At 38.7% G+C, this 14284-nt stretch overlaps 2 protein-coding genes across 15 annotated transcripts in view; one reads left to right on the forward strand and one right to left on the reverse strand.

Moving 5' to 3' along the window:
* Nucleotides 1-14284, forward strand: part of SLC17A1 (solute carrier family 17 member 1) — a 249724-nt gene that overhangs the window by 56067 nt on the left and 179373 nt on the right. For 4 of the 12 annotated variants that reach the window (XM_086369969.1, XM_086369960.1, XM_086369970.1 and 1 more), the window contains one exon: nucleotides 3322-3571. The exons of 5 other annotated variants lie outside the window; for them this stretch is intronic. The gene's annotated coding sequence lies outside the window, so the exon portion shown is untranslated. Of the gene's footprint in view, nucleotides 1-3321; nucleotides 3572-14284 lie in introns of those variants that run through there. 3 more of the 12 variants (XR_015152319.1, XM_086369961.1, XM_086369971.1) reach the window with 1 other exon arrangement.
* The window catches only part of LOC147347581 (putative small intestine urate exporter), a 34142-nt gene continuing 20673 nt past the window's right edge, over nucleotides 816-14284 (reverse strand). For 2 of the 3 annotated variants that reach the window (XM_086369976.1, XM_086369975.1), the window contains 4 exons: nucleotides 4124-4256; nucleotides 3883-4030; nucleotides 2964-3054; nucleotides 816-1629 (listed from right to left, as the gene is read on the reverse strand). In XM_086369976.1, coding sequence (XP_086226102.1) covers nucleotides 1483-1629; nucleotides 2964-3054; nucleotides 3883-4030; nucleotides 4124-4256 — 519 coding nt within the window. In that variant the 3' untranslated portion in view covers nucleotides 816-1482. Of the gene's footprint in view, nucleotides 1630-2963; nucleotides 3055-3882; nucleotides 4031-4123; nucleotides 4257-14122; nucleotides 14265-14284 lie in introns of those variants that run through there. The other variant, XM_086369977.1, reaches the window with a different exon arrangement.

The raw sequence follows: 14284 nt of genomic DNA on the forward strand, positions 1-14284 counted from the left end.
CTCTTGCATCTCCTGCATTGGTAGGCAGATTTTTTACCACTGCACCACCTGGGAGTATCCTAAAATGGATTCAGTCTTTAATGTCCATTCTGCTTTGACACTTTTCACCTGGGCATCCTATCCAGGCCAAGCCTCAGAATGTCCCTGTATCCCTCCTAACTTAATCCCCTGCTCTGTCTTCCTGGTCCAGGACTTTGGATGTATATACTGTGGCTTCCATTGTTTGGGGATTTCTTTTGATAGTAGTGCTCAGGATTCATCTTCTGGATGTTTGGATACAAGTCCTATTGTGATTCTCAGTCTTCACTCCCCATGGTTCTGGCGTCCTCTTTTGCTTTGGTAAGAAATTGTCCTCTAGCCTCTCTAGCTTATATCTGGATAACTAAAGAAAAATTGTTTCTCTGTTTACAACACTGTCACAGCAAATGTGGGGTTTCCACACCAAGCAGTTCTCCAGTTCTCTGTGGACACCAAGCTCCTACCTAATTCAATTTTGATAACGGCTGCTCAGACACCAATCAAAATAGTGGGTGCCCAAGGTACCCAGACTTCTGTTTATTTTCAGAACTCAGGGTCCCCATGGCCCCTCCTCAAATTTGATAATTTGCTAGACTGACTCCCAGAACTCAGGAAAATTGTTTACCTACTGTTAGTGGTTTATATACTAAAGGATGCATCTGAGGAATAGTCAAACAGAAAAGATGCATAGGGCAAGCTCTGTGGGAAGGGATGCAGGGCTTGCATGCCCTCTCTGGGTGCACCACTCCCAGAACCTCTGTGTGTTTACCATCCCAGAAATCCTCAGAACCCCACTGTTAGGGTTTTTACAGAGATTTTTATTGTGTAGGCATAATTGATTAATTCACTGGCCTTTGATGAATAACTAAATCTCGAGCCCCTCTCCCCTCCCCAGATGTGGGATGGCACAGCTGAAAGTTCCAACCTTCTAATCAAGTCTTGGTCTTTTGGCAACCAACCCCCATCCTGAAGCTATCTAGAGCCCCCAGCCCCCAGTCATCTCATTTGTATACCACAAAGACACCTTGGTCACTCCAGAGTTAGCGAGAATCTTAGAAGCTCTTCTGTCTGGAACCAAGGACTAAGACCAAATATTATAATAAAAGATTCTCCTCTCTTCCCTATCACTCAAGAAATTAACAAGGGTTTTAGGAACTCTGTGCCATTTTAAGAAATATGTATTTCGTCTCTACCAAATATGTTGCAATAACAGTGAAAAGAGTGGAGAACACATAGAAATTCAGACACACCTATGCTATCAGGAGCTTAGAGTTAAATAACTAACCTTCCCCTCACCATCCCTTGTAAAATCTCCAGGTAGCATTTTCAGTATGACATAGTATATCAGAGAAGATACAGAAAGTAAAGCCAGTTCAAGGTGAAAGGCTAATTAGTCAAGCAGGTATGAAAGGGGAATGTCCATGAGGGCAAACAGTGAACAACTAAGCGCTGGCATCTGAGGCCTCACTCGGTTCGCTCAGAAGCGGGTGCATGTCTGCATTTAGCCCAGTCCTGCACTTCTGCTTGGCCGAAAATGAGGTAGAAAATCAGGCCTAATATGCCCACAGCAGCTGAAAGTAAGAAGACATTTCTCCAACCAAGCTCTGGATCCTGGAGGCAGGAAACCACAAGTTATCAACAGTCTCCTTGTTCTTGTCCATCCTACTGCAGAAAGGCTCTGGCACCATATTCCACTGACCCCACCCCCAACTCTGCCCTAAATTATATATTCCTGGTTGTTCCTAGAATTTCTGGTGCCCAGGCCTTTCCCTCTGCTGGAATGTTACTCCCCTCAAGTAGCCATTTGTTTCACCCATGTGCTTGCTTCCCATTCTTGCTTACTTCCCATTCTTCCCATTCTTACTTTTTCAGCCGCCCCATTTAAACTGTAACTGCACCCCCTCTTGTATGCCCTGCTCTCCTCTCCTGCCTTACTTTTTCTCTTAGCACTTACCATCATTCAGTATATCATGTTTTTGTTTAGCTTATTAGTTTTCTGTTGTTTTTTTCCCCTACCATATCGACCTTACAAGGGCAGGGACTTTTGTTTTATTCTTTTAAACATTGCATGGCCCATTCCAATATTCATTGCATACTTGTTGAATGAATAAGTGAGTAACAAGGGAAAGAAGGGCAATTTGAGAATTTCTGTTTCAAACAGCCATTTTCTGATGGTTTCTTAGGGGCTGGAAGAGAACTGAAGCTTCAAACAAAGAAAGGACTTCATGTCAAAAAAAAGCCCTTTCTTTGGTTATTCTCTATCCATTTTCCTGGCTTACTGGTAGAAACCACAAAAAACTTAAAGAATGATTGTCATGTGAATGTCATATACATATTTCTCACATAAAGTCTGTACCAAGTCTGAGTCATATGAAGTTGTCATCAGATGAATTTGTTTATTCTGACAACTTTAAATTCACTTCCCAGGACAGAAGGTTGTATGAGTGTAAAAACACTATGTAAGCAATACTGGGCAGAGGAATTGGTATACTAACCACTGGTGAACATATGTGTAAGGTGCAGATTGCTATTTCACTCTGTCATCTACTCAGCATCTTGCTCATTTTTTCTATAAATATTTGTTGGGTTCCTACACAGGATGACCAACTCTTTCCGTATTGCCTGGAACTTTCAAGGTTTTAGCATTAACAGCTTCACGTCCCAGGAAAGCCCTCAGCCCCAGGCAAATCAGAATGTTGGCTATTCTATACTTTACAAGAAATGCTGTGATTATTCCTAGAAAATTTGATGATTAGCATGAGAAACTCATCTTCTAACAACTCATAAAGCATAAACTCATACAGTGGAGCATTCTCCTTCACTTCATACCCTGAACATGTGGTGATTTCTCTGCATGAGATAAGCCTAGGATGAGAATGAGAGGCTGGGTGACCTTTCTAGGTGACTCTTGTGACTATCATCATCATCAGAACATTTTACCTTACCTGACTGATCAAAAATCCATTGACCGTGGGAGAAATGGCTCCTGCCAGGTAAGAAAAGATCTGTGATAGTGCCCTGAGTAAGGCACTGTACCTGGAGAAAGCAATATTCCTGTGTAAGCATAGAGTTCATATCAGCTGATCTGTTGCAACTCTGTGTTTATCTGGGGATTCCTGGGGCTGTGTTGGTCCTTAGTCAAACCTGAGTGAAATGTACTGACTAGTGATGCATATAATCCAGTGCCAGGATCTGGGATTTCCAGGGGGGTATAAAGTGTACTAACTTGTCAACATTCTTTATACCAAATGCACAAATTGATGGTTGGCACCTACTTTATATGTTCTCTTGGCTTCTGCTAAGAAGCCTTGTTTTTAGGTATAAAAGATCTCTCATTGGATGAGACATTGGCTCCCCTAAGACCAAGGTATCTCCCATGTAATTTGATGGTTCATTATCTGAAGATGAAGTGTGTCCTGTTGACTGTGAACTGTCCGTGGATGGTCCCTGGGAGCTACATTTGGAAGTCTCAGTCATCTCTGATATTTCCTATATCAGACGTAAATGTTTCTCCTGCTATCCTCTACCTATATTAAAGGCTTACATAAGCATACCCTCTGAAGTTTATGAGTCCTTTCAGTGACCCAGTCCTGTGTAACTGCTGCATTTCCCAACAGAAAGAGATTGGCATGAGTCTCCCACAGTTGAACTGTGAGTACAGCCACTGACTCCTGTTTTCATCTGGAAAAACTAATTTAATAGTGGTTGACGAGCTTTGGGTCCCTTCCAGGAGTTATTTGGATGAGGATTGGTGCTGAAATTTCCTATGACCCATAGTACATGTCACATTTTACTCGTGTGTGTCAGAGCAGATTACTGGATTTGAACTGAACTTCTGTGAGGATCAGGCAAAGGGGTCCCTACCGAGGAGCAATATCCACGAAGTTGACAAGGGCTCCTGATTGGGCGAAGCTTTTGATGGCAGAAGATATTGTCAAGAAGGCTATGGTGGTGCTGAAGCTGGATCTAACCCAGTAAACAGATGTGAAGAGCACAGCTGGGAAGAGAACCCCTGGGGCAAAAGAACAAAGAGTGAATAGGAAGCTTCCCTGAGCGGATGTGGAAGCTTCCCACATCCACCCCCTTTATCCACCTCAGTTCTTACCTATAGCAGTGAAGAGTTTCCTGATGGTATTGAGTCTGAGGATTTTTCTGGAGAGGAGAAAATCTGCCAGTAGACCTCCAGGGACAACACAGATACAGGCAGAAGCAAATGGCAGGGCTGACAGTATCCCACTCTGAGAACCAAAACTGAGGTGAAGTGCATGCCTCACTACAGCCACCATGACATAGATTGATCCCTGGGTGGATTGTCTACATCTATAGCTTTTCTTGTATATACATAGCACCTTTAATAAAAACTTAAGTTACTGGAATGATCCAATATAATTTTAGTGTCTGAGGAAAAATATACATTAAGTTCAGTTTGAAAAAAATGGACTAATGTCATATATAAGGATCTTGTGGAAATAGATATTAAAAAGAACAAAAGCTAAGTAGAAAAATAGTCAAACGGTATGAAAGACAAGTCACATAAAAAAAAAAAGTGATTCCTAAACGTATTAAAAGGTAACCAACCTCATAATAGTAAAACTACTGTGAGATAAATTTTGTCAAATTGGCAAGAGTGCAACAGTTTTTTGACATGATCTGTGGTGATGCCAAGAGGAATTAGGCACTTCCAAATATTAATGCCCCATGGAAGGCAATTTGTTAATAAATATAAAAGTTTATAGAGGAGGGAGATCAAGAAGGTAGAGTAAGAGGATGCAAAGCTTACCTCCCCGTGAACACATCAAAAATACATCTACATGTGGAAAAATTCTCACTAAAAACAAACTGGAGACTGGCAGAAAGACTGTTATCCAACCAACACTGTAAGAAAGATCCACACGGAATTGGGTAGAAATGAAGAGAAGTGATCGGATCAGGATTTGCATCCTTAGGAGGGTACACAGAAGAGGGAGAATTACACAGGTTCAGAGATGCTCCCTGGAGAGTGAGTGGTGAGAACCACATACTGAGTGCTACACCCTGGGGTCTGACACCAATAGGACAATTCCCCTTAGCTGATATTTTGAAAAATAGTGGGATTGATAGCCGGACTATAAAAAGAAAGAGAAACCTAGACTCCACTTAGGAAGAGAATGCACACACTTGCTTACTCCCGAAAAAAGGCAGAAGCAGATTGAAACTGACAAGGACTCTGGCTGGTTTCCCACCGCTGCATAACATACACATCAACCTGAGCAGAGCACCTGCTGCAGCCCCTCTTGCTCCCAGTGCAGCTCCACACTGAGGAGAGGGCTGCCATGCCTGAAAAGAGTATGCAGTTGTGAGGGAAAGAGGCAGCTCAGACTAAGCATAACGTCTGAACATTGCTGGTGCCTATGAAGGCAGCAGATCAGGAGTTGTCCAGGACCCTGATTGGTGCTGGGACTACCACAGCCCACACCCCAACTTATGCCAAGCACCCACTCCAGCTCCTCTTGCTCCAACACTGTTCCTCCCTGAGTGAGGGTGCCAGTGCTGGGAGTGGGGAGAGCACACACAAAAGGAATGTAACCAGATCAGACCAACCCTCAAGGCTTTTGACCCAGAAACTTGGGACCCATCCATCCACCCCCACACAAACAGTGTGGTGTTGGCTGTCAAACTGAGGAGAAGCCCTGGCTCACAACTGGCTCTTGCTATAACTCTTCTACCTCTAGTTCTACCTCCTACTCTCGTGATAGCTACCAGCAAACCATGGGGAAGAGTGACTCATGTTCAACATTGAACCTAGCTTTCCCACCAAAGACACCGGGCACAAGATTGCACAGGGATACTTCTACATAAGGACATCCCTTCAAGTTTGAGACAGGTAACTGTTTTGCTTAATTTCATAGATACAGAGAAGATTAAGCAAAATGAAAAGACAGAGGAATTTAATTCAAAGGAAAGAATATGAAAATCCTTGAAAAAAACAACTAATGAAACAAATAATGTATCAGAGTTCAAATAATTAGTAATAAGAATGCTAATCTGAATTAGAAAAATAAACATAGTGAAAATTTTAATGAGATAAAAAATATTTTTAAAAAAGAGCCAGCCAGAACTAAAGAATACAATAATTGAAATTAAAAACATACTGAAAAGAATTAACAGACTAGATGATATAGATGAATGCATATGTGATCTGGAAAATAGAATAATGGAAATCAGTAATCAGAGCTGCAAAAAGAAAGAGTTTAAGAGATCTCATGATTTGTTCTACAAGAGTCCCAGAAGAAGAAGAACAAAGAGAGAGGCCAAAAATGTGTATATTTGATAAAACTGTGGCAGAAACCTTTCCAAACCTGAAGAAAGAAATATATCCAGGTATAAGAAGCACAAAGGATTCCAAACAAGATGAACCTAAACAGAGCTACACCAAGACATATTATAATCAAAGTGACAAAAATTAAAGATGAAAAGATAATTCTAAAGGCAGCAAGAGAAAAGCAGTTATATACAAGGGAACCCCTGTAAGACTATTGGCTGATTTCCTGCAGAAACTTTGCAGAAACTTCCTTTTGTCTCAAAAGGAAGTGGCATGATGTATTTAAAGTGCTGAAAGGGGAAAACCTGCAACCAGGATACTCTACCCTGCAAGATTATCATTTAGAATTGAAGGAGAGAAAACTTCTTAGACAAGCAAAAACTAAAAGAGTTAATCAATACTAAACCTACCCAAAAAGAAATGCTAAAATGTCCTCTCTAAGTGAAAAGAAAAGGCTACAACAAGAAGTAAAAATCTATAGGAAAGCATAAGTCCCACTGGTAAAAGAAAATAGTAAAGGCTGTAGACCAACCACTTAAATAGTCTAGCATGAATATTAAAAGACAAAAAAAAAAAATGTAAAATCAACTATTAAAAAAGTGAAGGGATAAGCATAAAGATGTAAAATATGAAATTTTAAAAATACAAAGCATGGAGGAAGGGAGTAAAATTGTAGATCTTTTAGAATGCATTTGAACTAAATGACTACCAGTTTAAAACAAGTAGATACAGGTAAACATACATGAGCCTTATAGTAACCACAAATCAGAAACCTACAGTAGATACAGAAGAAAAAAAAAAAAGCATGTGAGAGAGAGAGAGAAAGGAACACAGGATACTACTAAAACATCAAACCACAAGGCAATAAACTAAAAATAAAGGAGTAGAAAAGAACTACAGAAACAACCAGGAAACAAGTAATAAAATGGCAATAAGTATATACCTATCAATAATCACTTTAAATGTCAATGGGCTAAATGCTCCAAACAAAAGATACAGGGCAGGTAATTGGGTTAAAAATCAAGACCCATCTGTATGCTGCCTGTAGAGACTCATTTCAGAGTTAAAAGACATATACAGATTGAAAGTGAGGGGATGAGAAAAGATATTTCATGAAAACAGCACAATAAAATGGTGGTAGCAGCACTCATATTAGACAAAATAGACTTTAAAATAAAATCTGGAACAAAAAAACAAAGGGGATTATATAATGATAAAGGGATCAATACAAGAAGATACAACACTTTCTAACATATATGCAATAGGAGCACCTAAATATATAAAGCAAATATTAACAGACATAAAGGGAGAAATTGACCACAATACAATAATAGTATTAACACATCAGTTACATTAATGGACAGATAATTCAGACAGAAAATCAGTAAGGAAACAGTGGTCATAAATGACACAATAGACCAGCTGGGTTTACAGGACATTTCATCCAGAAACAGCAGAATACACATTGAAAAGTTGCACTTGAAAAGTTCTCCAGAATGGATCACATGTCAGGCTACAAGACAAGTTTCAACAAATTTAACAGGATAGAAAATTATATCAAGCGTTTTTCCCAACCACAATTGTATGAAACTAGAAATCAATTATAAGAAGAAAAAATAGGAAAAACAAACGTGGAGACTAAAGAACATTCTACTTTTTAAAAAAATATGTCAATGAAAAAATCAAAGAGGTAATTGGACAATACCTTGAGGCAAATGAAAATGGAACCACAGTACTCCAAAATCTATGAGATGCAGCAAAAGCAATTCTAAGAAAACAATGAAAACACAACTCAAAACCTATGGGATGCAGCCAAAGCAGTTCTAAGAGGGAAGTTTATAGCAATACAATCCTACCTCAAGAAACAAGAAAAACATCTAATAGACAACCTAACTTTACACCTAAAACAACTGGAAAAAGAACAAAAAAAAAACCCAAATTAATAGAAGGAATGAAATCATAAAGATCCAAGCAGAAATAAAAAGAAACGAAAGAAACAATGCTAAAGATTAATAAAACTAAAATGTTCTTTGAGAAGATAAAATTGACAAACCTTTGGCCAGACTCACCAAGAAAAAAAGAATCACATCAAAATTAGAAATGAAAAAGGAAAGGTTACAACAGACAATGCAGAATTACAAAGGATTATAAGAAACTATTATGAACAACTATATGGCAATAAAATGGATAACCTGGAAGAAATGGACAGATGGACAGATTCTTAGAAAAGTTCAATCTTCCAAGACTGAATCAGGAAGTAATAGAAATTATCAACAACCCAACTACAAGCACTGAAATTGAAGCTGTGGTCAAAAATCTCCCAAAAAAGAAAATCCCAGGACCAGACGGCTTCACAGAATTCTATCAAACATTTAGAAAAGAGTTAATGTCTACCCTTCTAAAACTGTTTCAAAAAATTTCAAAGGAAGGAACACTTCCAACTCATTCTACAAGGCCACCATCACCCTGATATCAAAACCAGACAAAGACAACACAAAAAAAGAAAACTACAGGCCAATGTCAGTGATGAACATAGATACAAAAATCCTCAACAAAATTTTGGCAAACAGAATTCAGCAACACATAAAAAAGCTCATATACCATAATCAAATCCCTGGCTTTATTCCAGGGATGCAAGGATTATTCAAAATATGCAAATCAATCAATGCGATACACCACATTAACAAATTGAAGGATTAAAAACCATATGATAATAGATGCAGAAAAAGCCTTTGAAAAAACTCAGCACCCATTTATGATTAAAACTCTTCAAAAAATGGGCATAGAAGGAACCTGCCTCAACATAGTAAAGGCCATTTATGATAGTATTGTAGCAGTAGTGAAAGTCACTCAGTCTTGTCCAACTCTTGCGACCCCATGGACTGTAGCCCACCAGGTTCCTCTGTCCATGGAATTCTCCAGGCAAGAATACTGGAGTGGGTTGCTATTTCCTTCTCCAGGGGATCTTTCTGATCCAAGAATCAAATCCATGTCTCCTGCATTGCAGGCAGATTCTTTACCAACTGAGCTAGGAGAGAAGCCCTATATATGATAAGCCTATAGCAAACATTATTCTCAATGGTGGAAAACTGAAAGCATTCTCCCTAAAATCAGAAACAAGACAAGGGTGTCCACTTTCACCACTATTTTTCAACATAGTTCTGGAAGTCCTACTACAGCAATCAGAGAAGAAAAAGAAAAGGAATCCAGATTGGAAAAGAAGAAGTAAATCTCTCACTGTTTGCAGATGACATAGAAAACCCTAAAGATAGTATCAGAAAATACTAGAGCTAATCAGTGAATTTAGCAAAGTTGCAGGATACAAAATCAATGCACAGAAATCATTTGCATCTTTATATATTAACAATGAAAATTAGAGAAATTAAGGAAAAAATCCTATTCACCATTGCAACAAAAAGATATCTAGGAATAAACTTACCTAAGGAGAAAAAAGAACTGTACACAGAAAATTATAAGACACTAATGAAAGAAATCAAAGATGACATAAACTGATGGAGAGATATTCCATGTTCCTGGATAGGAAGAATCAACATTGTGAAAATGACTATACTACCAAACACAATCTACAGATTTAGTGCAATCCCTATCAAATTGCCAATGACATTTTTCACAGAACTAGAACAAAAAATTTCACAATTCATATGGAAACACAAAAGACCCCTAATAGCCAAAGAGGTCTTGAGAAAGAAGAATGGAGCTGGAGGAAATCAACTTTCCTGAGTTCAGATTATACTACAAAGCTATAGTCATCAAGACAGTAGGGTACTGGCACAAAAACAGAAATATAGACCAATGGAACAAGATAGAAAGCCCAGAAATAAACCCATGCACCTATGGGTACCTTATTTTTGACAAAGGAGTCAAGAACATACAATGGGGCAAAGACAGCCTCTTCAATAAATGGTGCTGGGAAAACTAGACCGCTATATGTAAAAGAATGAAATTAGAACACGTCCTAACACCATACACAAAGGTAAACTCAAAATGGATTAAAGACCTAAATGTAAACCAGAAACTAGAAAACTACTAGAGGAAAACATAGGCAGAAGACTTGATGGCATAAATCAAAGCAAGATCCTCTATGACCCACCTCCTAGAGTAATGGAAATAAAAACAAAAGTAAACAAGTGGGACCTGATTAAACGTAAAAGCTTTTGCACAGCAAAGGAAACTATAAGCAAGGTGAAAAGACAACCCTCAGAATGGGAGAAAACAATAGCAAATGAAACAACTGACAAAGGATTAATTTCCAAATTATACAAGCAGCTCATATAACTCAATGCCAGAAAAACAAACAACCCAGTCAAAAAGTGGGGGAAACACCTAAACAGACATTTCTCCAAAGAAGACAAACAGATGGCTAACAAACCCATGGAAAGATGCTTAACATCACTCATTATTAGAGAAATGCAAATCAAAACTACAATGAGATCACCTCACACCAGTCAAAATGGCCATCATCAAAAAGTCTGCAAACAATAAATGCTGGAGAGGGTGTGGAGAAAAGGGAATGCTCTTGCACTGTTGGTGGGAATGTAAATTCATACAGCCACTATGGAAGATGGTATGGAGATTCCTTAAAAAACTAGGAATAAAACCACCATATGACCCAGCAATCCCACTCCTAGGAATATACCCTCAGGAAACCAAAATTGAAAAAGACACATGTATCCCATTGTTCATTGCAGCACTACTTACAATAGCTATAACATGGAAGCAGCCTAGATGCCCATCAACAGATGAATGGATAAAGAAGTTGTAGTACATATACACAATGGAATATTGCTGCTGCTGCTAAGTCGCTTCAGTCGTGTCCGACTCTGTACGACCCCATAGACAGCAGCCCACCAGGCTGCCCCGTCCCTGGGATTCTCCAGGCAAGAACACTGGAGTGGGTTGCCATTTCCTTCTCCAATGCATGAAAGTGAAAAGTTAAAGTGAAGTCGCTCAGTCGTGTTCGACTCTTAGCAACCTCATGGACTGCAGCCTACCAGGCTCCTCAGTCCATGGGATTTTCCAGGCAAGAGTACTGGAGTGGGGTGCCATTGCCTTCTCTGAATGGAATATTACTCAGCCATAAAAAGGAACACCTTTGAGTCAGTTCTAATGAGGTGAATGAACCTAGAACCTATTACACAGAGTGAAGTAAGTCAGAAAGAGAAAGATAAATATCATATTCTAATGCACATATACAGAATCTAGAAAAATGGTACTGAAGAATTTCCTTACAGGGCAGCAATGGAGAAACAGAGGATAGACTTATGGACATGGGGAGAAGGGAGGAGAGGGTGAGATGTATGGAAAGAGTAACATGGAAACTTACATTACCTTATGTAAAATACATAGCCAACGGAAATTTGCTGTATGGCTCAGGAAACTCAAACCCAGGCTCTGTATCAACCTAGAGGGATGGGATGGGGAGGGAGATGGGAGGGAGGTTCAAAAGGGAGGGGATATATGTATACCTATGGCTGATTCATGTTGAGATTTGACAGAAAACAATAAAATTATGTAAAGCATTTATCCTTCAAGGGAAAAAAAATAGTTCTAAGAGCAAAGTTTATGGCAATACAGGCCTTTCTCAAGAAAAATCTCAAAATCTGGTATTTGAAACAACAAAAAGTGTCCAGAGTCAGCAGAAGGAAGGAAATAATAAAAATAAAAAAGGAAATAAAATATAGATCAGAAATAAATAGCTATAGAAAAGACCTGTGAAACCAAAAGTTGGTTTTTCCAAAGGATAAAGAGCCAAGATTACCAAGAAGAAAAGAGAGAGGACCCAAATAAAATAAGAAATCAAAGAGGAAAAATAACACTCAATACCATAAATACAAAAAAAAAAAAAAAATACAATGAACAGTTATATGCCAACAATGTGGACAATCTAGAAGAAATAGATACATTTCTAGAAACATACATGACTGAACCAGGAATAGACAATCTGAACAGACCAATCAGTAGTGATGAAATTGAATTTGTAATTAAAATAATAAATTCCAAGTAACAAAAGTCCAGGACAAAATGGCTTCACAGGGGAGTTCTATCAAACATATGAAGAAGAGCTCATGCCTACCTTTTACAAACTATTCAAAAAAAATGGAAGTGGGGGGAACACTCCCAAATTCATCCTATGAGGTCACCATTACCCTATACCAAAACCAGATAAAGACCCTACAATAAAAGAAAATTACAGGCCAGTATCCTGATTAATATAGAAGAAAATACCCTAAACAAAATATTAACATACCAAATTCGATGATATATAAAAAGAATCATACCCAATGATCAAGTAAGATTTATTCCAGGAATACAAGGATGGGTCAGTATTCACAAATAAATCAATGTGAGACATCATGTTAACAAAAGGAATGGTAAAAATCACATAATCAATAGATGCAGAATAAAAGCATTTGACAGTTTAATAGCCATTCATGATAAAAATTCTCATCAAAATTGGGACATACCTCAATCGAAGGCTGAGAAAACAGGGCAGTTTGGGGACAGGAATGAGAGTAAGATTTTTCACCATATCTTTTTATATATTTTTGTAAATGTTATAATTTCAATTCCTAAATCAAAATGTTATTAAAGAAAATGCAAAATCCTTTGTTGTACATAATCCAGACAATGAAAAGGATCTCACTGTCAAATGGTCCAAGATGTTTATTTTACAAATGAGTAAACCAAAGCCTGGAGAAGGAAATGGCAACCCACTCCAGTATTCTTGCCTGGGAAATTCCATGGACAGAGGAGCCTTCCCAACTATAGTCCATGAGGTGGCAAAGAGTCAGGCACAACAAAGAGTGGGCAAAGAGTTCTAGTGACAAAAACAATAGCAAACCAGGATCATCAAGGTTAAGAGAAAAATACCCTGGGACCAATGGGACTCAAGACCTCTTGATTTCTCAAGCTGGGGAAACCCTACCGTCTGTCTCAACTTGCCCTTCTAATCATTCCCTCATTACCCTGTTCCTCAGCCTTGGCTTCTGAGATTAAAGAGCCTACCCCACTTCACACCAGCGACCAGTCACTTCCAACAGTCGGCCTCAGGGTGTCTAGCTCTCAGCACTGGCATCCTGCTAGTCTAGACCTCCTGTCTCCTGATTCCTTTGCCTAGCATTCTGGTATCAATTACCTGCTGCTGGCCCCTACTTCCTCCTTTGGGAAGACCCATAGCTACTCTGTCCTTGGGCTTTCTGATCTCAGTACCTCCAGACTGTTTGCATGTATGCTCTCTAGACTCTGACCTTGGGAAAGGTCAGTTCTTTCTTGACCACTTAGCATGGTTTCACCAGATGAGCCCCACTTTTTGTACAAAGGATAAGAATGAAACACTAATTCAGTGACCTAGTGAAGTATCACTAACAAGCTAGAAGATGATACACCCTTTACCACTTTCAAGACACTTAGATGGCAGGAATTGATAGGCTCTTTTCAGCCATTCAGAGCATCTGTTCACTTTGTGAAAATGTGTACAGAAAAAGAAAATGTGTACATATTGTATAGACAGCTGTACACATGTGCAGTTTTCACACTTTTCTTTATATATGTTACACTGGAATAAAATGTTTTTCTAAAAAAACATTTTCCACAAGTTTTTGGTACAAGTCCTATTTGGAACTTTATGTCCTTTTAATGTCATAACATTGTTTATGCTTCTCTGTCACAGTCTTCTCAGAGGCAAATTTTTATTGTTTTATCACTTATGCTGCCAGCAGAATGTCTTGTTTGCAAATGTTGATTGGATTGAACATAAAAATTTCTGCATAGGTCCCTTAAAAAATATGCTGTTCTATGAATGCCAAGTTGACCTAGAGCCATACCATTCTGCGCCCAATAAGCAGTAGGACACATTGAGTTGAATCAGAATTCAAGTGAATCAGGTATCATTTCCTCCATGAAGACCCTTGGCCTAAACTTGTGACTGTAGGAGAGAGAAGAAGG

This window comes from Bos grunniens, chromosome 23 (assembly GCF_055505025.1).
Source record: "Bos grunniens cultivar Pamir isolate PY7600 chromosome 23, Bosgru_T2T1.0, whole genome shotgun sequence".
Lineage (NCBI taxonomy): Eukaryota > Metazoa > Chordata > Mammalia > Artiodactyla > Bovidae > Bos > Bos grunniens.